The sequence below is a fragment of the Chrysochloris asiatica genome, unplaced genomic scaffold (assembly GCF_000296735.1).
Source record: "Chrysochloris asiatica unplaced genomic scaffold, ChrAsi1.0 scaffold00038, whole genome shotgun sequence".
NCBI lineage: Eukaryota > Metazoa > Chordata > Mammalia > Afrosoricida > Chrysochloridae > Chrysochloris > Chrysochloris asiatica.
In genome coordinates this window covers 13,349,734-13,376,169 of record NW_006408556.1, presented here as the reverse complement: position 1 = coordinate 13,376,169, position 26,436 = coordinate 13,349,734, and the positions used below count along the sequence as shown (strand labels likewise).

General features: G+C 44.8%; 1 protein-coding gene across 3 annotated transcripts in view; it reads left to right on the top strand.

Annotated features, from left to right (window-relative positions):
• TRERF1 (transcriptional regulating factor 1) overlaps positions 1-26,436 on the top strand; it is a 289,891-nt gene that overhangs the window by 219,071 nt on the left and 44,384 nt on the right. The window contains exons 4-6 of one of the 3 annotated variants that reach the window (XM_006860460.1): positions 21,905-23,608; positions 25,189-25,235; positions 26,220-26,370. In XM_006860460.1, the coding sequence (XP_006860522.1) occupies positions 22,166-23,608; positions 25,189-25,235; positions 26,220-26,370 (1,641 nt within the window). In that variant the 5' untranslated portion in view covers positions 21,905-22,165. Of the gene's footprint in view, positions 1-21,904; positions 23,609-25,188; positions 25,236-26,219; positions 26,371-26,436 lie in introns of those variants that run through there. The other 2 variants (XM_006860461.1, XM_006860462.1) reach the window with 2 other exon arrangements.

Sequence of the window (26,436 nt, the reverse complement as noted above, 5' to 3'; positions counted from 1 at the left end):
AAGCTCATCTGAAACCTGTCCACCATGGGTGACCCTGCTGGTATTTAAAATACTGGTGGCATAGCTTTCAGAATCACAGCAACTCACAAACCACCACAGTACGACCAACTGACAGACCAACACCAGACACACTGTTCTGCATCTTGTTTTTTCACTTAGCCTTGGAGATCTTTATCAGTTCATAGAGAGCTTCCTTGTTCTTTTTAACAGCTGCATGATATTCCAGTGTATGGTTATTCCCTAATTTCCTTTAACCGAATTCCTTGTTGATGAGTTGTTTTCAGTCTTTTGCTATTCAAAATCAGTTGCAGTGAATACACTTGTCTATAGGTCCTGTGTATACATCCCTTGTTGAATTCCTACTTCAACCACCTTACTAGAGCGGGTGTCCTGGAAATCTCTTCTATACCTGGCTATACCATATCCTAAAGAAATTCTCCCATAGGCTCATAAGAGAATGTTCATCAGAAGTTATTTATAGTAATTGGAAGTTGTGGAACATTGGGTGTCATGAGAAATTGGCAAGGTAACAAAACTTGATGGATGGAGTTATTATGAGGGGCTTATGAAGAACTTGGCACCGAGTCTGGCCTGATAGTTGTTAGGTGCCATCCAGTTGGTTCCGATTCATAATGACCATATGTACAACAGAACAAAACGCTGCCGGTCTCACAATCTTTGCTCTGTTTGTCTCCTTGGTTGCAGCCACTGTGTCAGTCCATCTCGTTGAAGGTCTTCCTCATTTTCGCTGACCCTCTACCCAGCTTGAGGGTGGTACCTAGTCAAGGTTAGCCTTCATTGCCCTTCCCTTTTGCTTAGCTGTATCTTAGCTCCTAATCAGCATAGCACTGGATGTCCCTAGGGCAGTTTAGAGAACACTCCGAAGCAGGCATCCTAGGCTCTCCCCAGCTCCCTGAGAAGAGGGGTCAGCTCCTTCATTTCCTTATGTGTAAGCAAGCACATGGGATGAATGTGTCTAAACACAGGGTTAAACAAGCTTGTTTTCTTCAGTCCATAAACAAAGTGAATCTGCTTTGGGACAAACCCTGCTCATGGCATAGTGGAGAAGGTCCCCCCAAAGTCTACCTAAAGCAAACGGATTGCTAAGGAGTCAATTCCTAGTCATAGCAACTCTGTAGAACAGAGGAGACTTGTCCTATAGGGTTTCTTATGCCATAATCTTTAAAGAAGCAGACTACCACATCTTTCCCAAGAAGCAGTTGGTGGGTTCAAGCCACCCACCTTTTGGTTGGCAGACCAGTGTACCATCAGGTTCCTTATGGAAAAGGCATGTGTGAGTGAGTGATGGGGTTTCAAAAACTTCGTGGGGGCAATTCCACTGTTGTTGTTTTTTTTAATTTTTAATGTGAATGGTATGATAGTTTACATGGCGAACATTATTCTATCGTAAATTGTTTCATTGCCATGGTTACAGTCCCCTCCATGCATCATCAACCAACCAAAGGGTATACCCTGCAAGCCTGCCCCCTACACTACCTCCCCACTCCCCAGTCTTCAGCACACAGTCGCTCTCCCTCTCTGGATCTCAAGTCCCAGCTGCTCCATTGCTGCACGTCATCATCTCTGCCTCCATCTCGGGCATCACTGCTTCTCTGCATAGGGTCCCACTCTCAGCTCTTCTCCGTTGATGGTCCCAGGGACCTCTGCTCCTAGACTGGAAAGTTAATCCCTCCCTTCCTTGTTATAAAATGTCTACCTTTACATTTCCAACCCTCACAGTCAGTCCTGGTAACAATTATTCACTATTGTATCACAAAAGACCCATCTGCATTTCATTTCATTAGCTCTGCCTAGGCAGATTGGATTCTACTCACTGGAGATTCTGCCTTCCTCCAGGCCCCCTGGCTCTGTGTTCCCTCTTGAAAGCTTGTAAGCCAGTCACTTCTTGCCTTTGTAGGCTCACCCCACACCCACTCCACCATTTTGGGTAGCCAATGTCCAAGTTGCCCATCCCTGTCTACTCTGTGCTGTGTATGGAGGGGGTGGGAATGATTCTGGCTGTAAGGATTTGTTCCCGCTTTTGAGCTACTGCATCCATAGGTGTAGGCCAAGTTCATCAAATTATGTCAGATTACTCTTTTTTTCCTCTTCTTTCTTCTTCTGGTTGAGCTCTGATCATACAGTCATTGAAGCCAGGTCAAGTGGGTATTATCTGCAAGTTTGGGTGTTCTTGTGTCCATTGTATTTTAATTTCACTTTTTTTCAACAGTGTATGAAGCCCTCTCATATATGTGTGTGTATATACATATATGTGTGTGTGTGTGTGCATATGGAGTCGTGGTGTGGCACTGTAGGATAAGCACTGAACTGCTCATTGCAAGGTCAACTGTTCAAACCCACCATCCACTCCTCGGAAACCCTATACAGGGTTGCTATGAGTTGGAATCTACTTGATGGCACTTAACAACAAACATATATATTGCAAATCCTACTCCTATAGAACTTAAAATGTAGTTAATAAAAACACTCAAGGTGACTGAGCCTGGTGGAGTGGTGTTTACAAACACACACACACACAGAATGCATGTATGCATGTCTGGGTCCATAAAAATCTGTCTTTAGGGTTTCTCCTGCACACTCTGCTGTCCCCGAAGGCTCCATGTCTGTTCTTTCAGTTCAGCGGCAGGGACCCCTGCTGGATGCTCCCCTTCAGTGTTCTGCTCGCCTAACAGTAAGGGAAGTTGTTCTGGCACAAAATTGGACCAGGGAGATAATGGGGACCAATGACCAACAGGAAATCTGTCTTAAGCAACTCCAGGCAGATTTGGGGGCTCCCCTGGGAGGATGGGAAACAATACTAGAGGAGTGAGCAAATCCCAAAAGGGCAAAATATTCCCTGAGGCTTCTGAGAAGCCCACTCCCCCACCCCCAATAGAGGAACTCTGCGCTTTGTGATTTCTTGCTACCTCCAGACACAAAACTCTTGTTAACAGTGGAGTCTCAGACGAGAGGGCTTGTAGGGAAATCTCAGCATGCTGTGATTTGAAACAAGTTTGGAGCGAGGCCCTCCCACCAATCCAGTGTGTCACATTGGCAATGGTTGGGGTTGGAGTGCCACCCAGTCAGTTCTGACTCACAGTGACCATATATAGGTTTCTGAGGCTGTAAATCTTTACAGGAGCAGAAAGCCTTATCTTTCTCTTTCAAAGTGACTGGTATACTCCAATGACTAACCTTGTAGCTAGCAGCCCAGCTCATAATCCGCTATACTACCAGGTTCCTTCACAGCTCCTGTCAGTTTTTGACACTTCCAGGATGTCTTTCCCTGATTCATGCCCTTGGACTCATCACTCCTTGTTTTCCCACCCTCAAGGCAGCCACGCTAGGGGTTCAAACCTTGGTGGGCTACAGGCGATGGGGAACTTGTAATGGGGTAGGAGCCTCAGTCTGGCTTCATTGTTCAATGTGGGAGAGCACCCACAAGGCACAGGCGTCAGACATGAGCAGACCCTGCTTGCCCTCCGAGGGTTCCCGCCTGCTGGGTAGGTGGGTGTGAACAGCTGACCACGGTTTGGTTTGCCAGGCCTCTGGAAGGAGGAGGTGACTCAGGAAGTGCTGTTGGGAAGCCTCCAGCCCCAGACACCAGAGGTCCATCCGGTTCATTTGTTTACTTCCAGAATTCCCCCAAAGGTCTTAGAACTCTGAGCCAACAGGGTCAGAGGGCTACAAGTGAGGAGACTGGGGCCCTGGAGTCACCCCTGGGTGGGCTCTGTGGGCCGTCTTTGCTGCCAGTGTTTATAAAATGCCCCAAGTGTGGCACTGATACTTTCACCTGGAAGTCCTTCTGCAAGGAACTTCTCATCTGAAACACAGGCAGCAGAGTCCAGAGACCAACTGGCACCCAGGTATGGGCTGCACCTGGCCCTCAGCAAACACACAGACTTACTGGTCAGAAAGAGATTGGAGGAAAGATGATCCTTGCTCACCCTTCAGGTCTAGAACAAACCCACCCTCGTAGATCAGTTTTCAGCCAAGCAGTAGATAGGTCTATAGGGGAGACAAGAACACTAGTGAGACCTGTTCACCATGCATGGTCAGTCATTCAAGATCAAAAGGGAGCATTTCCCTAAGGACAAAATTCAAAACGGGAAAGAAAGTGGAATGGAAACAAGAATCACAGGGATGGAGTGGGATAAATGAAGTTCCATGGAGGCGGGGATTGCAATCATTGAAATGAAACAAAAGGTATGAATTATTGAATATAAAACTGATGATCTGTTCTGTGAGGTGTCTGTCCTACAAGGTCTCTCTAAATTGGCATAAACTCAACAACAGTGTCATGTGTGTGTGTATATGTGTGTGTGTGTGAGAGAGAGATGTGTTTGAAGGCTGCAGACCACAGCCAAGCTCGCTGGTCAATTGGGAAATGGACCCATCCTTGAGCACTCTGGACTCTTGAGGCATAGAAAGGTCTTGTGGAACTAGTATAACCCAGGCTGTGCATGGTAGACACAGAGACAGTGTCATCTGCTCCCTCCCCTCCCCATCAGTCCCTGCTGCCAGCCAGGCCAGAGGTCTTCCTGCATGCTTGGATCCCAGGCTGCTGAGTGTAAGGCTTATGTAATAGGGAGCCCTTGGGCTCTTAATATATGTTTTCCCAGATTGATAATTCACTCTGAGGCTAGGGGTAGTGCCATGGGACTCATTCTCTGTTTTCTCTGCCAGCACCCCTTCCCTTCCATATGCATTTCCAATACTCCCTGTGGCTTCCTGGGAGTAACCTGAGGAAACTATCCCCACCAGGCAGCCCTGCCCTGTTCCACCATCCTGAGTATCCCTGCTTGGTCCTGGGTAGCTCTGGGGATAGGGATCTTTTCTTTGGCTGCAATTCCAAACGTTGAATCACAAGGCTTGGTGCCCACATCCTAAGGGGCAGGAGGGACCCTGGGACATACCTCTCCAGCAGGACCCTGCAGGAACCCTTCCTGGGTCCACACCTCCTGGACACTGGCTGAGAAAGACCTCACCAGCCTGCAAGGCATGAGTCCCAGGCTTGGGGTTGCCAATTGCCTTTCTCTGCCTCTTTTTCATAGAATTCCATGTAGTCTATTGTAACCCCTTGCCACAGTTTGTGAGCTTAAAAAACAGAGATGTACAGTTTTCTGCATCTTCCTTAGCAGAGACCTGACACAATGGGACTTCAGTGTGAACGTAAGGAAGAGTAGGAAGGTCAAGGCACAGTACAAGTGTTTGTCTCCTAACTATGAGATCCCCAGCCCACTACTATAGGCCAGCACTATAAACTGTGTATTCCTCTATCCTGACACAAAGTAAGTCCTTAGTGTGGTTGCTAATTGATTCTGAAATTCTAGCAACTGCCCCCTGGGAGAAACACGTAATTATGGTGTAGGCAGGTTGGGGTCACTCAGGAACTCTCTCACCTATGGATTGTTTCGATGTCCCCCCCCCCCTGCCCTCTCTTCTCTCTGCAGACCTCTCCAATGGGTCATGTATCAGCCTCATCACTGCTAGGGGTTGAGGGGTGAGGAGGACGTTGGTTCAGCTGTGCGTTGAGGAAACTTCATGGAGGTGGCAGGCAGGCAAGCTGGCATGGTGCTTGTCCATGGCATACCCTCCTTGGAGCCTATTGCATCTGTCCACTTGTTGCTATTAAGTTCCGTTGAGTTGGTTCCGACCCATAGTGACCCTGTATACAGTTTCCAAGGAGCAACTGGTGAACTTGAACAGCCAAACTTGCAATTCAAACCGAGATTGTAGTCTAGTACATTAACCCACTAGACTGTAAATTTGAGTACATTTCTTAGCATTTGCTTTGCATTTTTATTGGGTCTGTTTGTCCCTGGGACCACACGTGATAATTGTCAAAGAGAAAATAGCAAACATCTTACTTTGATTTTAACGTTTCTTTTCTTACTTACCAACAAAACTTAATTTTTGGCTGCCAGACCAGAAACTGTTCAACAATCCGCTATCTATTGATCGCAAGGAGGAGGTTGAAGCAATCATGTTAAGATTAGCCAATGATTGATCTTCTATTCTTCTCCCTCCTCTTCTCTTTATAAGCTCATTATAACTAGCATATTTTTCCAGCTGCGTGAATTTTGGAGGAGGGGGTGTGAATCAGAAGGGTCACCATATATGCTTATAGAGGAACGGTTCAGAATAAACCTCACATTTCCATTTCTTTGAGTTTTGATTTACTTTTACAGTACTAATTTGAGAGACAGTTGATCTGAGGATGGTAGAGTTTTTTGTTTTGTTTTAACTTTTTATTGTGAATTGAGTGAAGGTTTACAGACAAGAGCATCAGTGTTACATCCAACAAATCATATACTGCATTTCATTTCAATGATTGTAGTTCCCTCCATGTAACATCAGGTATCCCACTTCCTCCCTGTGGTTCTTGTGTCCATCCCACCTTCTTTCCCAACCCTCTGAACTTTGTCCTTCGGGAAATGCTGCCCTTTGGTCTTGAATGGTTGGCCTTACTTGGTGCACAGCTCACTAGTGAAGTTGTCCCCCCATATACTTATCTAACACTTGGGTGAAAATTGGGCCACTGGGTGACTTCAGTTCCAAACCTGAAGGGTGATCGAGGACTAGAGTCTCAGGTTCCTCCATTCTCTCTCTGACCAGTAAGCCTGGTCTTTTTAAAAAAAAAAATTTTTTTTTTCATTACTTTGACTTTTGTTCCAAACTGACCTTGCTGTCCAGTGCATTAACCCACAGCACCACACCAGGACTCCTACCTGGAGCATACAGGAGGCACTGTATCTAGAGCCTTCTAATGTGATCCCCTTCAGATCAGCTGGTAGTGGTAGCTAAGCATTATTTCATTCTTGTCTCAGAGTCTTAGAGACTGACATTCACATGTCCCATTAGTCCATTCAACTAATTGATTCCAAGTAATTCAATTTACATTGCTCTTCTTTCCAAGGAGAAACCTGAACAAAGTTGCACCTTTTGGCTGCTCATGAGCTTTTAAGATCCCAGTTGTTACTCAACTAAAGTAGGATGTAGAGCAATGTCTTTGGGGACTATGTTACACCAGTTAACCATGGTGTCCCCTGAGACTATGGTTCTCAGCTCCCAGGCCCAGCAACTCATTCCCTTAAGGTGTTTGATAGTGTCTAAGAAGTTTTCATAATTTTGCCTCCTGTATGCTCCAGGTAGGAGTCCTGGTGTGGTGCTGTGGGTTAATGCACTGGACAGCAAGGTCAGTTTGAACCAAAAGGTCAACCGCTCAAAGTCAACCAGCCGCTCCTTGGAAACCCTATACAGGGTCACTATGAGTCAGAACTGACTCAGTGGCACTTAACAACAATGCTCCAGGTGTGGCACTATAGAATAAACACTGAACTCCTAACCATAAAATCAAAGATTAAAACCCACCAGTTTCTCTACAGAACACCATATAGGGTCTCTTATGATTTGCTTCCAACTTGACAGCACTTCTTGAAAACCTTCCACAGCTGAAAGTCAGCATGAAACCTAAGCTAGGAAACAGTGGGCCCATGCAGGAATAGGGGGAGCCCAACACTCCAGGCTGAAGGAAGTTTAGGTGCTAATCACTGTCATTGGCCGAACTTATCCATAGGTGATTATTGTTAAATGATTAAGCGCTGTGGAGTCGGTTTCAACTCATAACAACTCTGTATAGGGTTTCTGAGGCTTTAAATCTTTTTGTGGGAGCCGAAAGCCTCATGTTTCTCCAACGGAGTGACTGACTGGTGGGCTCAGACTGCCAACCTTGTGGTTCACAAGCTAGTGCTTATCCTACAGAGTCACAGCGGTCGCAGTAATTGGGTTAAGTACCAGCTTTATTTAGAAGACAATCAGAGAGCATTTAAAACAACAGCATTGCTATCAAGGAAACCTAGAGCCGATATCTTGGAGAACTGCTTTGGCTCCTGTCTTCTTTTGGGGGTTAGAGAGATTAGAGTAAGAAGAATCCCAGCAGAATCTAAGTTAGATTTATTAGATGGTTCTCAGAGGAAGGCTCGCCTAAAACATTAGCCTAAATAATAAGGATAATCGATTTTTTAAACAACCATGAGCCTAATAATCATTATAGGAAGTGTGTCTTCAACTGCTGAATGACAGCCTGGCTTCAGCAAAAGGAAAATCTTACTGGCCTTTCTTCCTTAAATAAGCAGTGGTGGTCTTACAGGAGCAGGATGTGACCCCCTTCTGGTTTGTAAGCAAACAAGTGCTGCTGAAACCTTGGCAAAGTCAACTTCCTCTCTCTCTCTGGTTCAAAGACTTGCCCTTTCTGACAGATACCCTCTTCGCAGATTGTTCTTGTGTCTTCTGGTACCCCTCAGGGTTGGAAGGCAGGCCCAGGAGAGGAGCTTCGATACACTAGAACAGGGGTTAGCAAATATGGTTCTCAGGCCAAATCCAGTTCACTGTCTGTCCTCGTACAGCTGGTGAGCTTATATGTTTAATTAAATGTTAGCTTTTAAAATGGTTGGAAAATATATATAAAAAGAAAAACAATTATTTCTTGGCATGTGGAAGTTACAAGAGCTTCGTGTGTAACTTCAATGTCTATAAATCACATTGCATTGGAGCACAGTGGTGTTCCTCTGTCAACATGTGATTTGGTTGTGACTGCTTTCAGGCTACAACTACAGAGTTGTGACAGAACTGTGCAGCCTGCAAACCTGAAAATACTGACTGTCCAGCCCAAGTGTGCAGCTCCCTGTACTAGGCAACCTTGTTCATTTCTTCAGACCTCCATTCATCTGATGCTAATTCAGGGCACCAAGGCCTCAACTGAAAAAGAGTCCTTTTTGACCATGTCAGGGAACCTCTAGAACTCGCTTACCCTGTAGATCAATGATCCTCTACTGTGTCTAAGCCAGTAGAGACACAGATGGATAGGATGCTGTTCCTATCTCAGAATGGCTAGTCAGTCAGAGAAAACGGGTCATGAGCCAACGCAGCAGAGAAGGTGAACACAGGCTGCCAGGGGCATTCAGAGGCACTTTGTTTCCTTGGGCTGCCATTCAAACTCACCCAGCAGCTCCAAGGGAGAAAGACCTTGTAGGGATTGTTGTTACTGTTGTGATTAGGTGTCATTGAGTTGGTTCCAAGTCAGAGTGATCTTAGGTACAACAGAATAAAACACAGCTTGGTCCTGCACCAACCTGACAATCATTACTATGTTTAACCCTGTTGTTGATTTCACCATGCCAGTCATCTCACTGACCTCTTTTTCCTCTTTTTTACGGACCCTCCACTTTACCAAGCACGATGCCCTTCTCCAGATACGAGTCCCTACTGATAACATGCCCAAAGTATGTAAGAAGTCTCACCATTCTAGCTTCTATGGAGCATTCTGACCCACCTTAGTCCTCACAGTGACATCTCTATACCTTAAAGAGGTCTTCATAGTAGATTTGCCCAATGCAATATATTGTTCAGTTTCTTGACTGCTACTTCCATTGCTATGGATTGATACAGATCCAAGTAAAATAAAATCCTTGATAACTTTATCTTTTCTCCATTTATCATGATGTTGCTTATTGGTCCAGTTGTGAGGATTTTTGTTTTCTTTATAGTGCGATGTGATCCATACTGAAGGCTATAATCTTTTATCTTTATTAGTAAGTGCTTCAAGTCCTTTTTACTTTCAGCAAATAAGATCGTATCATCTGAATTTCTTCCTCTAGTCCTGATGCACGTTCTCCAGACAGTCCTGTTACTCGGATTATTTTCCCAGCATATAGGTTACATAAATATGGTGAAAGGATACAACCCTGAGACAAACCTTTCCTGATTTGACACCACTGAGCACCTCGTTCTGTTTGAACAACTGCCTCTTGGTCTATGTACAAGTTCACATGAGCACAATGAAGTGTTCTGCAATTCCCATCCTTTGTAAAGATATCGCTTAAAGATTGTTATTGTTGTTGTTAAGTGCTGTCGAATAGATTCTGACTCACTGTGATCCTGTATAGGGTTTCCTAGGAGTAGCTGGTGAGTTTGAACTGCCACCTTGCAGTTCAAATTGACCTTGCAGTCCAGTGCTCATCCAACAGCACCATAGCAGAACAGCCTAGAAAACCCTGTGAGACCGTTCTACTCTGTCATGTGGGATCGCTACAAGTTGGAATCAGCTTGACAGCTTATAACAACAACAGTAGTAGCAACAGGGCTGCCATAACAAAGTATCACCAATGAGGTGGGTTATAAACAACAGAAATTGAGTCTCACAGTTTTGGAGACTAGGAGTCTGAATTCAGCATGACATCATGACTATGTTCTCTTCAAAGTCTCCATGACAGGGGTGGGGAAACTTCTTTCTGCCCAGAGTCACTTGGATGTTTATAATATCATTCACGGGCCAGACAAAATGATCAACTTAAAAATTAGTCTGCTATATTTGGTCAAACATTTAATTAACTCCTAAATACCATGGACTGCCGAAAGAACAAACCAATCTGTGTTGGAAGAAGTACAGCCAGAATGCTCCTTGGAAGCCAGGATGACCAGACTTCATCTCTCATGCTTTGGACATATGATCAGGAGGGATCAGTCCCTGGGAAGGACATCATGCTTGGTTAAGTGGAGGGTCAGCAAAAAAGAAGAAGACCCCCAATGAGATGGATTAGTACAGTGGCAGCAGCAATGGGCTCAAGCATAGCAAAGATTGTGAGGTTGGAGCAGGACCAGGCAGTGGTTCTTTCTATTATGCATAGGGTCACTGTAAGTCAGTACCGACTCTTTGGTGCCCAACAACTACAACAACAATGTGATGGCTGGAACTGCGGTTTCTTTGGTAGGGCCAGACCAAATAATTTCACTGGCCTTATATGGCATACAAGCCAAACGTTCCCCATCCCTGCTCTGTGGGGTTAAGTGCTGTGAAGTTGGTTCCGATCCATAGAAACCCTGTATATGGGAGCGGCTGGTGAGTTTAAACCCAACAGACTTTGCAGTTGAGTACAAAGTCCTACAGCACCACACCAGGACTCCGCTTTTGTAGAACACCAGTTATATGAGATAAGATCCACCCTACTCTGGAAGATGCTTTGAAGATAGCATCTTTAAAGACCCTATTTCCAAACAAGATTACAGCCACAGGTGCAGGGGTTAGGATATCAACATCAGTGTTGAGGGGGACACAATTTAATCTATAGTAGGTACTTTGGGTTCTGTTGTGTGTGTGTATGTGTTGTGGATTCAGTTCCAACTCATAGTGACCCTGTATTGGGTTTCCAAGGCTGCAAATCTTACACGAAGAGAAAGCCTTTCTTCCATGGACCAGCTGTTAGATTTGAGCTCCTGACCTTGAGGTTAGCAACCCAACGCATAACCCACTATGCTACCAAGGGACCTTCCCCATAGGCTTAACGAGGCTATAAATCTTTATGGGAGCAGTTGTCTGGGTCTTTCTCCCACAGAGGTGCTATGTTGGTTCTAACCACTAACCTTTCAGTTAGCAGCCAATCAACTTAACCACCTCCAGGGCTCCTTTCTGAGTTCTGACTGGGTATTTGTTGCCCCTACTCTAATCCTAGAGTCTTGTTCTAAGGAATGAATTGATCTAAGACGTGTGAAAGTAGTAGTTTTGTTAATTAGTTCATGAATGAAGAAAAACTCCTGGTACCAATTACCTAATAGGTAACGTACATAATGAGCAAAATGAATACCTTATTAGAAAAAATAATAAAGACTTGAATCTAGGTTGGTCTTACAGCAGTTCTATGAGGTTAATCAACCAAGAAGAGCAGTTTCCAGCTTTTAAATGATATGTTTAAAACAATCTTTAAACATATTATCTAAAATTAAACTGTGGACCTAGCATGTAATCATTTTTGTAAAAGGAATTGAGGAAGAGGTGATGTATGTTGTTGTTGTTAAGTGGATTCTGACCTTGTATAGGGTTTCCAAGGAGCGACTGGTGAGCTTGAACCACAGAGTTTGCGGTTCAAACTGACTTTGCAGTCCAGAGCATTAGCCCACAGTGCCACACCAGGACTCGATGGTACTTCACAACAACAAAATAGCTGAAATACCACAAATAGTGGCTTTAGCAAATCGAAATATATTTTCCCATATTTAGGGATATAGAAGTCCAAAATCAGGGTTTGTTGTTGTGTTGTTGAGTCGGTTCCAACCCATAGTGACCCTGCATTGGGTTTCCAAGGAACAACTGGTGAGCTTGAACCACCGACCTTGCAGTTCAAATGGCTTTGCAGTCTGATGCATTAACCCACACCAGGGTACCGGCTACCAAAATTAAACAAACATAGGCCTCTTGAGTCATTGAGATTCAATAATTCATTGCAGTGGCCACACAGAACTCAGATACCATACTCACAGTTAAAGGGTTAATTAGGGACATTGTTGTTGTTGTTAAGTACCATCAAGTTGATTTCAACTCATAGTGACCCTGTATAGGGTTTCCAAGGAATGGCTGGTGAGCTTGAGCCACCAACCTTGTGGTACAAACTGACTTTGGTATCCAGTGCATTAGCCCACAGCACCACACCAATTCCAACTCGCAGTGACCCTATGCACAACAGAATGAAACACTGCCTAGTCCTGTACCATCCTTACAGTTGTTAGGTTTGAGTTGCCACTATGCCAATTCATCTTGTTGGGGATCTTCTTTTTCTCTGACCCTCCACTTTACCAAACATAATATCCTTCTCCAGGCACTGATCCCTTCTGATAACATGTCCAATGTATGAGAGCATACAATTCAATCCATAACAAATGTGAAATTAATAATACCACATGGTTTTGCTACTAGCTTCCTATGCTGTCTTAGGGAAGTCATTTCTCCACTCTTTCATACAACAAATGGTTTTTGAAGTCAAACACTATATTCTAAGCCCAGAAGTTACATCTCTGGGCCTCAGTTTATCTGTAATGTAGGGCATTGGACTAGATGACTTCTAAGGCAGTGATCCTCTACTTGGGCATCAGAATTAATTGGCAGGATCATTAAAATAAGGATTGCTGGGAACCCCCCCTTTCAGAGGTTCTGATTCAGTGCTGCTACCATGGAAACCATACTTTGAGAACCCACTTTTGTCATTATTGGGCTCTGTACGTGTCAGTAAACTACATTCTCAGTTCCATACTAGTAAATAAACACATTGTGAATAAAAAATAGATTCGTCTAACTGAATCTAGTTCCTGCATGGCGTAAATGGTTTGTATTTAACTGCGTACATTAAGATTGACAGTTCCAACTCACACAGTAGCACCACAGACACAGAAGAAAGGCCTGGCAATCTGCTTCCATAAAGAATACCGTCAAGAAAACCCTATGAAGCAATTCGACTCTGTAACATGTAGGGTTGTCATGGGTCTAAATCAGCTCGACAGCAATGAATGTGGTGTTTTTCCTTTGGTCTTCTAGCTGAGGATACAAAGTGTAATCCTTTTCACTCAGCAGTTTGGGGAGACTTAACAAAGCAAAACACATCAACAGAAGTAAAACAATCTGGCTTCCATTTTACCCACAGGGCCATGATGAAAGGAATATGAAATCAGATTCTTGTAGTCGGAGTCCTGTGCATTTAAGCAAATAAATCTCCTTGGAGCAGGGAGGTGACGTAGTACAAGCTTTTGAGAAAGAATTCAGAGAAGTATTTGAAGCCAGGTGGAGCATTCTGAAATTGCCAAGCCCTCCCTAATGCCGACAAGGAGTTCTTGTAGCGTAGTGGTTATGAATTGGGCTATGAACTGCAAGATCAGCAGTTCTATGGGAGAAAGATGAGGCTTTCTGCTCCCATAAAGATTTACAGGCTCGGAAACCCTGTACAGGGTCGCTATGAGTCGGAACCAACTTCATGGCACATCACCACTACCACCACCTTAATGCCAACAGGATAATACTGTTGGGTGTCATTTTAAAATTCACCACAATTTCTCCCTACCTTACAAATTTAACCTGGTTGTCAGTGAGTTCCCCACAAGGATATGGTGCCCAGCATGAGCCTTTCTACCTCTCATGGTCCCTCCTGACTCCATGTCATGGTTTCACTGTTCCCATGTCTTCAAATACCCCGCCTGGTGTCTTCCACCTCTGTAAGCCCTATTGTCTATCAATATCAAGGTGGAATCTGAGTGCTTTCCATGAAAACTTTGCCATCTGCCTTGACCTGTACTGGGTGTCCATTTTTATCTATTTTATTGGGGCACTTGATCATTGTTATCTGGCTTTTTTCTTATTCATTGATTCATTTAGCAAGCACTGTCATTCCTTCAACAAATCCTAGGTGCTAGAGATTATGCAAGGCATTGGGAATACAGGATAGGCAAAAGCAGCCATGGTCCTTACTCCAATGGAGAAAGATACATTAATCAAATAATTGTACTGGTAGAAGTACAGTTACGAAAGGGAAAGGATGTGGTTTTAAGTGGAGAGAACAGCATGTGCAAAGGTCCTGTGGTGTGAGGAAGAGGAGAAGAAGAGAAAGAAGGCCATAGCATGAAGCTAGGGACAGACTGAGCAAATAATACGAGAAGCTGGGCTATATGAAGAAAAATGTGGCATCAGGATTGGAAGAAGACTCATTAACAACCTGAGATATACAGATGATACAACCTTGCTTGCTGAAAGTGAAGAGTACTTAAAATACTTACTGGTGAAGATCAAAGACCACAGCCTTCAGTATGTATTGCATCTCAATGTAAAGAAAACAAAAATCCTCACCATTGGACCAATAAACAACATTCTTATCAATGGAGAAAAGATTGAAGTTGTCAAAGACTTCATTCTTGTATCAACCATCAACACTTATGGAAGCAGCAGTCAAGAAATCAAACGACATATTGCATTAGGCAAATCTGCTGCACAAGACCTTTTTAAAGTGTTGAAGGCAAAGATGTCAGCTTGAGGACTAAGGTGCACCTAACTCAAGCCATGGTATTTTCAATAACCTTATATGCATGTGAAAGCTGGACAATGAATAAGGAAGACCGTAGAAGAATTGATGCTTTTGAGTTATGGTGTTGGAGGAGAATATTGAAAGTGTCATGGGCTGCCAAAAGAACCAACAGATCTGTGTTGGAAGAAGTGCAGCCAGAGTGCTCCTTGAAGGCCAAGATGGTCAAACTTCGTCTCTCATACTTAAGACATGTTGTCAGGAGGGACCAGTCGCTGGAGAAGGATATCATGTTTGGTAAGGTGGAGGGTCAGAGAAAAAAAGGAGGACCTCCAGCAAGATGGACTGGCAAAATGGCAGCATCAGTGGGCTCAAGCCTGGCAACAGTTGTGAGGTTGGCTCAGGACCAGGCAATGTTTCTTTCTGTTGTGCATAGGGTTGCTATGAGTCGGTACCAACTTGATGGCACCTAACAACAACAACAACAAGGAACAGACTGTGCAGAGCCCTGTCAACCTTATTAATGATTTTGATTTTTAATCGTTAAAGTATGCCATCAAAGGATCTTCAGCAGTGGATGATGGAATCAAAGTGACATTTTTCAAAGTTCATTCTACTGCTGCTGCCTGAAGAATAGACAATAGTGGGAACAGGGAGGCTGTTGGGATAGTTGAGAAGATGGATGCGATGTCTTCGACTGCAATGGTACCAGTGGAGTCAGAGAAAGATGAATGGAGTTTAAAAATACTTAGGAGGGCAATGGATAGAATGTGGTGATGGGTTAAAAGAGTGAAGAGTCAAGGGCATAGCTCAAAAGAGGGAACAAGTCCTTACAGCAAGAATCCCCTCCACACACAGAGTAGACAGGGATGGGCAACTTGAACATTGGTTACCCAAAATGGGGGTGGGGGGCTACAAAGGCAAGAAGTGACTGGCTTACAAGCTTTCAAGAGGGAACCTAGATCCAGAGGGCCTGGAGGAAGGTAGGATCTCCAGTGAGTGGTATTCAATCTGTCTAGGTAGGGCTGATGCAGTGAAATGCAGACGGGTCTCTTGTGCTACAATAGTAAATAACTGTTATCAGGACTGATTGTGAGGGTCTGAAATGTAAAGGTAGACGTTTTATAGCAAGGAAGGGAGTGATTAACTTTTCAGTCTAGGAGTGGAGGTCCCTAGGACCATCAAGGGAGAGGAGCAGAGAGCGGGACCCTACCCAGAGAAGCAGTGATGCCTGAAATGGAGCCAGAGATGATGACATGGAGAGATGGAGCAGTTGGAGACTTTAGATCCAGAGAGGGAGAGCGACTGTGTGCTGAAGACCTGGGGGTTACGGGGGAAACATTGCATGGAGGGGATTGTAACCATGGCAATGAGACGATATATGATAGAATGAATGTAAAACTAATGTTCTCCCATGTAAACTATCACATAATTCACAATAAAACATTTAAGAAAGAAAAAGAAGAAAAAAAGAGTCAAGGGCAAGGTTTTGGAAGAGGATCCATCCAGTTGTAGGAAGCTGATGTTGAGTTTTAGGCAGCCTTGGTGTGGAGTCAGCAGGTCAGGAGCTCAGATGGTCTGAACCTGGGGGCAGTCATTAAGAATCAGCAGGTGAGGAGGTCTAGGGAGAGAGACTAGTAGGGAGTGTCTCTCCAGACTCCTGAGAGTGCCCTGAGGGGCAGAGCATTTTGAGAAAGAAGGGTCTCTTCCCATTGTCAGCATCAGGGCTGCTTCTTAAGCCAACACTTGTCAACTTTTCATGCACACATGAGTTACTGAAGCTTTTAATAAAATTCACATTCCATATGTCTGGGCTGGGGCTGAGATTCTGCATTTCCAACAAGCTCCCAGGTGACATGGACCACATTTTGAGCTGCAAGGTAACTTGGTCTCCTTGCTTCTCTCATTGCCCATCAATAGCTGCAGAGTCAGGGTCTGCTCCAGCCAACTTTTGTCTCCTGCTGCTGTTGTATGTACTCCATTCCTCCAGATCAAACAGTAAATGTTGCCCTCTCCTTCTCTGATACTTTAGAAAGGGTCAGAAACCAACTCAGGCTAGCTCCCAATTGAGGGGCGGGCATTTCTGCTGTGTTCTTCCAACTTTCTGCTTAAAATCTCCCCCAAGAAGAATTCTGTAAAAATTTTTACAACACCCTCACACATTTTTAAGTTTACATCTGCATATTTTATCCTAAGATTGCAGAAGGTGCAATTTCCAGCCTAATGTAAACATTGCTATTTTGTAAGTAAAACTGTTACATCACTGTTTTTAATTTATCCAGTGGAATCTAAACACCATAGAAATCTGGTACCCACCACCATCCATTTTTTAAAAGCATAAACAAGCTCTATAGGTGAACTTTTATTTCTATTTCTACTCTCCCCACGCAATTTTATCCTAAAGTAATATATGTAATACATTATCACACTTAAAAAATTTTATATGCTACTCTATCATAGTAGAAGTTCTGGTGTGGTGCTGTAGGATAAGTGCTGGACCACAGGTTGGCTTAAACTGCAAAGTTGGTGGTTCAAACTCACCAGTCTATCCTCAGAAACCCTATACAGGGATGCAATGAGCAGGAACTGACTCAACAGCACTTAACAACTATCATAGGATCCCTGGTAGTGTAGTGTATTACGAGCTGGGCTGCTAGTCACAAGATCAGAAGTTCTAATCTACCATTTATTCCATAGAATAAAGATGAGGCTTTCTTCTCCCATAAAAATTTACAGACTTGGAAACTCTATACAGGGTTGCTATAAGTCAGAAACAATTCGATGGCACATAACCAACACCACCACTCTATTATATTTCCCTGTAACAATTTTATATAAAGTTATAGACTTTCATTTCCTGAATTCATAAAGCTCTAAGTATGAAAATTTTCTTCTGGGTTTGAGTTATCATTATAATTATTAATAGTACACAATTGATTAAAACCACATAAGTGTATTACTAATTTAGGTAAATAATTAATAAGTACATAAAGCTATATGGAAAATGCATCACTTAATGACCTGGTGGTTTGGAATGACTCTTCTCTTTTTTTTTTTTGATTAACAACATATATCCACTATCACCAGTTCTGTTGAGTCAGCTCCAAAGTAGTGTACCAAAGTAGAACTAACTGTGCTCCATAAGGTTTTCAACAACTGTGACCTTTCTGAAATAAATCACAAGGCCTTCCTTCCAGATAACCCTGGGCAGACTCAAACCGCTAAGCACGCTAACCATTTGCAACAATTTAGATTCACACCCCTATATGACCGGGTTGTAGTGTACAGCTTGTTATCACATGGTGAGCACACCTATGAAATTCTCAGGTCCAGAAACAGATTGTTGCTAGGCGAAGACAAGGATTAGCATCTGTTGCATTTTGATTTTTCATCTATACAGCTATAAGTTGCACCAAAAATCCTCCTTCACATAAACTAGTAAGTAGGAATACTAGTTTTGTTAAAGCAGGTCACTGCTTTTCAGTTATATACCAAAACTTACATCATTGACTAGTACTCAAATTTTATCCTAGTTAATTCCTAGTTTAAAAAAAAGAACTAAGAAGCCACCTGTCTTGCAGAAGGATTTTGTTATTCGTGTGTTAGAGTTGTTCTATTTTTCACTTGTCTGAGTGTCTTCTTGCTTAGTGGCCAGGAAGCAGAGAGCCAGGTTAAGATGTGAGGTGGGATGGTGAGAAGTTTGTAAACGAGATGATCCTGGAGGAGCAGGTAGGAAAGGACAGCCTGAGCCTCCATCACCACTTGGTTTTGCAGTTTCTGTGGAAGTTAAGGAGCTGGGCACTGATTCTCGTAAAACTGTGTGCGTGTCATTTTTGGAAAGTGTTGTATACTCTCCAGTTTGAAGCCACTATGGACTCAAACAGGAAATAGACCAGTCTCTCTAAATTGTCTAGTTTGTGTTGCTAAGAGGGAATCTGGTCTCATTGCAAAGGAGACAGTTGTTTCTGGAGGCAATTAATTAGCCACATACATTCCCTAGCTTCCTCCTATTCCTGACTCTCCTTCTTCCTCTGTTGCTCCAGGCAAATAAAGAGCAATTGTTGTGCCTTGGATGGCCCCTTGGCAAGCTTTTAAAACCCTAGACCCTATGCATCAAATTAGGAGGTAGAACTTAAACACTAAACATGTTATTAGGCCAATTAACTGGGATGTCCCTTGAAACCATTACCCTAAGCCTCCAAACCAAGAAACCAGATCCCATGAGACTTTGGGTTGTACTTAAGCAGCGTCAGCAGCTACCAGCTACTCTTCTTGGTTTGTCATTGTTGTAAATCTATCTGTCACACAGCTTTGGCCAATTTAGTTCTTTACAGGTGTGCCACTTATTGACAGCAGTTATAATAATCAGCTGTGCAACCCTACCCTTGATACGATATTTCCATCACTATTTTACTTGCTCCCTTTTCCCTCTCCCTCACATTCCTGTTGTTATTGTTAAGCGCCCTTGAGTGGGTTCCTATTCATAGGGCCTTGTATAGGATTTCCGAGGAGTGGCTGGTGGGTTTGAACAGCTGACTTGGCCGTTCAAACCAACCTTGCATCCCATGCTTATCCTACAGCACCATACTAATAATAACCTTTGTTCTCATAATTTGCCTTTCTTGTCTTTTTATGTAAGTGAAGTCATATATTTGTGTATGACTTATTTACTATTATTGTAATTTGACTTCATTTCTCCTACTGGCTGAGTAGTATTTGTTTACCTATTCATCTGTTGATAAATATTTAGGTTTCTACCTTTCAGCTATTGTAATAGAAGAGTCCTACAGTGAATATTGGTTGATGTGTAAACCTATACTGAGTGTCTGCTTTCAAGTCTTTGGGGCGTATACCTAGGATTGGAATTCTGGGTCATATGGTAGTTCTATTTTAGTTTTTTTGAGAAACCACCACACTGTTTTCCACAACATTTATACCATTTTGCATTCCCACCAGTAATGGATAAGCGTTCCAAGTTCCCCACTTCCTTGCCAATATTTGTTACATTTCCTTTCATTTCATCCTGTTGTTGTTAAGTGTCTGAGTTGGTTCCAACTCATAGCAATCCTGTATAGGATTTCCAAGGAGCAGGTGGGTTTGAACAATCAACCTTGCAGATAGCAATCCAGTGCTTACCCTACAATGCCACACCAGTAGTGAAATGGTATTTCACTGTGGTTTAGATTTGCATCTCTCTGATGGTTAATGACACTGAGCATCTTTTCATGTGTTGGTGACCATTGAAGTGTCCTCTTGGATGAAACATATGGTGGAAGGCGTGGCTGATTGCCTCCATGAACAACCGCTATGAGACCACAAGAACTGGATGGTGCCCAGCCATGATTATTGAATATTCTGATCAAAGATTCTATCGATGAATCCTGCTCAGAAGAGGGGGAATGCAGAACAGAATTTCAAATACTCATGGATTCCGCACTTCCTGGAACCATGAAGGTTGGATAAACCCCTGAGACTGTTGCTCTGAGAGAATCTTTAAACCATAAACCCAGAATACCTGTGAGGTCTTCTTAAAACAGAATAATAGTTTAACTTAACTAGAGAAAAAGGTCTGCCTTGAGCTTTGAGCTCTTTTAAGAACTACCTGACACTGTAGGATAAGCACTGGACCACAAGGTCGGTGGTTCAAGCCCACCAGCCGCTCCTTGGAGAATCTCTATACAAGGTCGCTATGAATCAAAACCGACTTGACAGCACTAATCAGAAGCATCATACGGGATCAAAGGAGTCCTAGTAACTTAGTGGATTATGAGCTGACAAGATCGACAACTAGAATCTACTAGCTGTTCTGCTAAAGAAGAGGCTTTCTGCTCCCATAAAGATTTACATCCTTGGAAACCCTATGAGTCAGAACCGACTCCACAACACACATATAGGATCAAACTAATACCAGTAACTTGAACGATTTGATGGGAACCTTACGGGGCACTGAGCTTATGTTAATAGGGGACAAACAACTCAGAAAAGGAGGATGAGAATGATTACACAATGTGATCAATGTCACAGAAATGTACATGTAGAAATTTGTTGAATTGGTGTATGTTTTGTGATATATGTAACAACAATGAAATAAATTAAAAAGAGGGAATCTGATTAGTTCAATGTGTGTGTGTGTTAGCCTGTGTCATAGACGTCTGGTCAGGTGGTCACACTTGTGCACAGCTGTTTCCCTGATTAGGGATCATGATGGCCAGGTGACCATGTCAACTTGGCCGTCAAGTGGACATACACAGCAGTCGTCTTGAAGCTTTCTCTAATTCCTTTCTTCTGCTGCAAATAAGCACTCCAGTCTCTGAATTCCCATAGTTGTTACTTTTATCGTTACCTGATGTGTCTCTCTTTGCCCTTGTATTACTCATGTGTCCTGTCACATTCTCTGACTGTAAGTTCCTGAAGAGCAGGCTCTTTGTCTAATCACTTTCTAGCATTCTGCAGTACACTTACTGTAAATATTTGTTGAACAGGTAAATTGGTTAATGAATGTCTTAAATTTCCTCATATCCCCCAGAGGTGGTCCTAGAATAGCCGGGCTTCAGAAGAATGGATGAATGAATTAATCAATGAACAAAAAATAAATGAACAAATCATTGAGCTAATGAGCTGTCAGCAATGGCTTGATTACATTCACATGTGGGTCAAAATCTACAGAATCCATTACAAAAGTGGGAAGTCCACTAAATGGGGTATTTCTAGTCTAGTCTTTTGCTGAACCAGCAGTAACAAGAAGGGGGAAAAAAGTCCCTATTTGGTCTGTACCTCAGCCCAGGTGAGAATATAAAACCCCCTTTCTTCAGTTTATGACAACTCCTGTGTGTTGGAGTAGAACTGTGTTCCATAGGATTTTCAATGACTTTTTTTTTTTTTTTCCTGAAGAAGCCTTTCTTCCGAGACTCCTTTGGATAAACTTGAAATGCTAGCCCTTTGGTTAGCAGCCAAGTGCTAAACTGTTTGTACCACCCAGGCATACCTATTACTAGACCTGGGAAGTAGCATTGCTCATTGGACAACTTCCATGTTAATCCTTTCCTCTCCTTTGATTTCTTGTCTTGCAGGTGTGAGCAGCATCCCTTCTCCAAGGTGGTGTTTGGTCCATCCCTCAGCCTGGGTGAGGATGTGAAAACCCCCACTCTGCACATGAGTGGTACAGGCCAGCGGGGACACCTGGCTCCAGCCACCGGCACAGACAAGTCAGCCGTGGAGTAGTGTGAACGCTTCCTCTCAGCTTCTCAGGGTTTTCAATCCTTTTTGGTTTGTTTCATTTACTTTTTCTTATATGGTTTTCTGGCTGGACATTCACGACCAAGGCCGGCACCATGGGGGATCAGCAACTGTACAAGACCAATCACGTGGCCCACAGCAATGAGAACCTCTTCTGCCAACAGCCCCCACTTGGCGTCCATGGTGGCCTGAACCACAACTATGGGAATACAGTCACAGGGGGTGGGATGGATGCCCCTCAGGCCTCACCCATCTCCCCCCACTTCCCTCAAGATACTCGGGACGGCCTGGGATTATCTGTTGGTTCCAAAAACCTTGGCCAAGTAGATACCTCGAGACAGGGAGGGTGGGGAGGCCATTCTGGGCCCGGAAACCATGTCCAGCTACGTGGTAACCTGGCCAACTCCAATATGATGTGGGGGGCACCAGCCCAGGCTGAGCCCACTGATGGTTACCAGTACACCTACTCTCAGGCCAGTGAGATCCGGACCCAGAAGCTCACCAGTGGTGTCCTGCACAAACTGGACTCTTTCACCCAGGTGTTTGCCAACCAAAACCTGCGCATTCAGGTCAACAATATGGCCCAGGTGCTGCACGCCCAGTCGGCAGTGATGGATGGGACCCCTGACAGTGCCCTCCGCCAACTGCTGTCTCAGAAGCCCATGGAGCCCACCGCACCAGCTATTCCTCCCCGCTACCAGCAGGTGCCCCAGCAGCCTCACCCTGGTTTCACTGGCGGACTGTCCAAACCAGCTCTTCAGGTTGGGCAGCACCCTCCCCAAGGGCACCTTTATTATGACTACCAGCAGCCACTGGCTCAGATGCCAGTGCAGGGGGCACAGACGCTGCAGGCCCCTCCGATGCTGTCACAGCACATGCAACAGATGCAGCAACACCAGTATTACCCACAGCAGCAGCAGCAGCAGCAGCAGCAGCAGCAAGCTGGACAGCAGCACATCTCCATGCCAGAAATGCAGCCGCCGCCGCAGCAACAGATCCGCCCCTCCCAGCCCCAGCAGCAGCAGCCACAGCAGCTGCAGTTGCAGCAGAGGCAGGGTGCCATGCAGATACCTCAGTATTATCAGTCCCAACCCATGATGCAGCACTTGCAGGAGCAACAGCAACAGCAGATTCACCTGCAGCCCACTTCTTATCACAGGGACCCCCACCAGTATACCCCGGAGCAGGCGCATGCTGTCCAGCTGATTCAGCTGGGCTCCGTGCCCCAGTACTACTACCAAGAGCCTCAGCAACCCTACAGTCACCCCCTCTACCAGCAGAGCCAACTGCCTCAGCACCAGCAGCGTGAGGACAGTCAGCCGAAGACTTACCCTAGTGACAGGCAGGCCCAGACCCTGCTGAGCTCCCACGGGGACTTGGGACCTCCAGATACAGGAATGGGGGACCCAGCAAGCTCAGACCTGAACCGGGTCAGCAGTGCCCTCCCCCATCGGCCACTCCTCTCCCCCAGTGGGGTCCACCTCAACAACATGGGGCCTCAGCACCAGCAGCTGTCCCCCAGTGCCATGTGGCCCCAGGTATTCTCACAGTGGGAGTTTTTCCTGGTATCTCGATGTGCTACAGGGGGCTGAATGCATACGGTGCCAAATTCTCTCTCCAGCCCCTTCAGCCCTTTGGTTCTTTAATCCTTCCATAAGCATGAACCTACATTTACCAGGTGCTGTCATTGGTGTTGTTGTTAAGGGCTGTAGCGTCGGTTCCAACTCATAGAGACCCTGTATAGGGTTTCCAAGAAGCAACTGGTGGGTTTGAACTGCCAACCTTGTGGTTTGCAGTCCAGTGTTGATCCTACAGCGCCACACAGAACCCATGATGACTCAGAACTTTGCCTGCTGAGCTGATAACCTTACTAAGGAGATGGCCTAAATACTGTGTCTTCTCCTGAATGATTCCTGGGATGGTCAGGGCCTTGAGTCAAGTGCTCAGGACAGAGTGGGGGTGTCTTTCCCTAGGGATCTGCATGAAAATGTTTCCCCTTTTGGGAGGGAAATGACCTATGGAAGCATTTCTGAGTGTACTGCTCAGGACAGCTGGTCCGGTCCTTAAATGTTCAGTACACATTGCTGGGGGCGAGGGAATGGATTCTGTGGATAAATAAATTCAGGACTACCTAAAGTGAAGTAGGTTGCTCTGCTGTATGCCGCAGGGTTTCTCAGAGCCTTTCATAGGCTGATTGTAAATCATAAATTTGCATCATAAATCTCCAAAAAAGGGCTATTGCATATAGCTGCAGAGATGATAACTTGACCTGCCCAGAGGATCCAGGCAAGTCAAGTGAATGACAAAATGGCCTGATGGGAGACAGCAGGGAGTGGCGGCAACTAACTGCAGTGTACTGGAGAGCAGACGCCAGCTAGTGGCCGACTCATTCAGGAATTTTAGAAACCATCTAGCCACATAAACTATATCTAGAGCCCAGACCAAGCTATCCTGTTGGGCCACAATGAACTAATTTCATGATTGCGTCCCGCATGTATTTGACCACAAGGCAGCATTCCATGTGCCGGGCACCGTTCATGCTTCAGTGTGTCCCCTTGTGGCTCCAGGCAGTGTGGCACTTGAGAGGACAGAACCCTGAGTAGGATCTAGTTGGGTGGAGACAGGGTTCTGATGGGTGTAAAAGGCCAGAGATGAACTTCTCTTTGATCTTGTTTTGTCTGGGGCTCAGGCCTGATAGTAACTGAGAGCACGTGGGAACATGAGAATAAGATGACCAAGGCTGGCAAGGAATCCCAGCAGGAGATCACCTGGCATGGTGTGGTGGCATCCAACTCTCCTTTCTGTGTCCCATGTGGGGATGGAAGCTGTCTTTGCACAGTAGGTGAAGAGAAAGGAATGAGGCAGCAGATAGTACATCCTGGTAGGCTTGTGGCTGACAGCAGCTCTGGCCCCTTGAGTCTCAGGGAGCTAGTAAAGGGAAGAGGTCCCAGGGTATTGGGATAGCAAGGGAGTGAGTGGACATGAGTGGGATCCATGCAAGGTTGGAAGAGTCTTGTGGGGGCAGACCCTGGTGCACTTCCAACTCGAGGATATTTCCCTTCAGAGATGTGTTTGTTTCCCCTTCTCTTTCTCGGTGTTCTTCTTGGCTCAAAATAAGATGCATCTACCTGATGGCCGAGCCCAGCCAGGATCCCCTGAGTCAAGGTAGGATGGCTCAGTGGAGGCATATTGGCATTTTAGGCAACTGGGGGTCTTACTGGGTGTGTCTCACAGTTCACTTCTGAGTTAGTTCAAGGTCAGTTCATCAAAAGAAGGTCGTATGAATAATAACAGCAACTATTGTGTTTGAGCACTTCCTGTGTAGTTGGTTCTGACCCTGTATAGGGTTTCCAAGGAGCAACTGGTGGGCTTGAACCACTGGCCTTGTGGTTCAAAGCAACCTTGTGCCCAGTGCACTAACCCACAGCGCCACACTAGGACTCCTAGGCAGTATAATATATTATGTATAGTACTAGTGAGGGTGAGCATGATGACCATGTGCCTGGCATATAGTAAGCACTCAGTACTTGCTTGCTGTTATTATAATTTTACAGATGAGAAAACTGAGGCTCACGGAGCTTAAAGTTACACATCAAGTAAACAGCAATGCTGGGATTGACTCCAAAGCTAATGTTCTGTTCATTTTCCATTCATTCTGTCAATGTGTATTTATTGTCTATTGTGTGCCGCATGTAGAGCTAGACTTTGCAGAAGCATCAATGATTCCTACAGATTTGCTTCCTCCCCTTATGGGCAGGTGAAATAATTGAAGATTTAGCCAGAGCCTGATAAACAGCTTAAAGAGTATGCGGTGTAGAAGCTGAACACCAGAGGACTTAGACCAGGGTCTCTGCCGGAGGGCTTTTCCAGGAAGTGCTGTTGGCCAAAAGAGAACAGCCTAGCATCAGTAGGTCTGCAGTGAAGCAGGATGATCTGTTCAACTTACATGACTTTAGGCCTCAGTTTTTTAGCTTAAATTGAGTTGATTTATCTGATGGGTATTATGGAGGGTAGAAATGGGACCGTGGACATGGGAACATTGGAAGGATAAGATGTGTTGGTTGTGGGGTGTGAGGTTTTGCTGATACAATCATTCATTCCCCTTCTTCAACATACATGCTCTTTCTCTTTGACCTTACCCCTGAGCAGTGGCCAAGCCAAAGGAGTGTTTGGGGAGCAGTTTGATGCCAAGAACAAGCTAACATGCTCCATCTGCCTGAAGGAGTTCAAGAGCCTGCCTGCCCTGAATGGCCACATGCGGTCCCATGGGGGAATGAGAGCCTCCCCCAGCCTCAAACAGGTTAGTGGGGAGCCACCCCTGGGTCCTTCCTAAGCTATGTGCTGCTTGCTTTGCTTTGCTGCCACC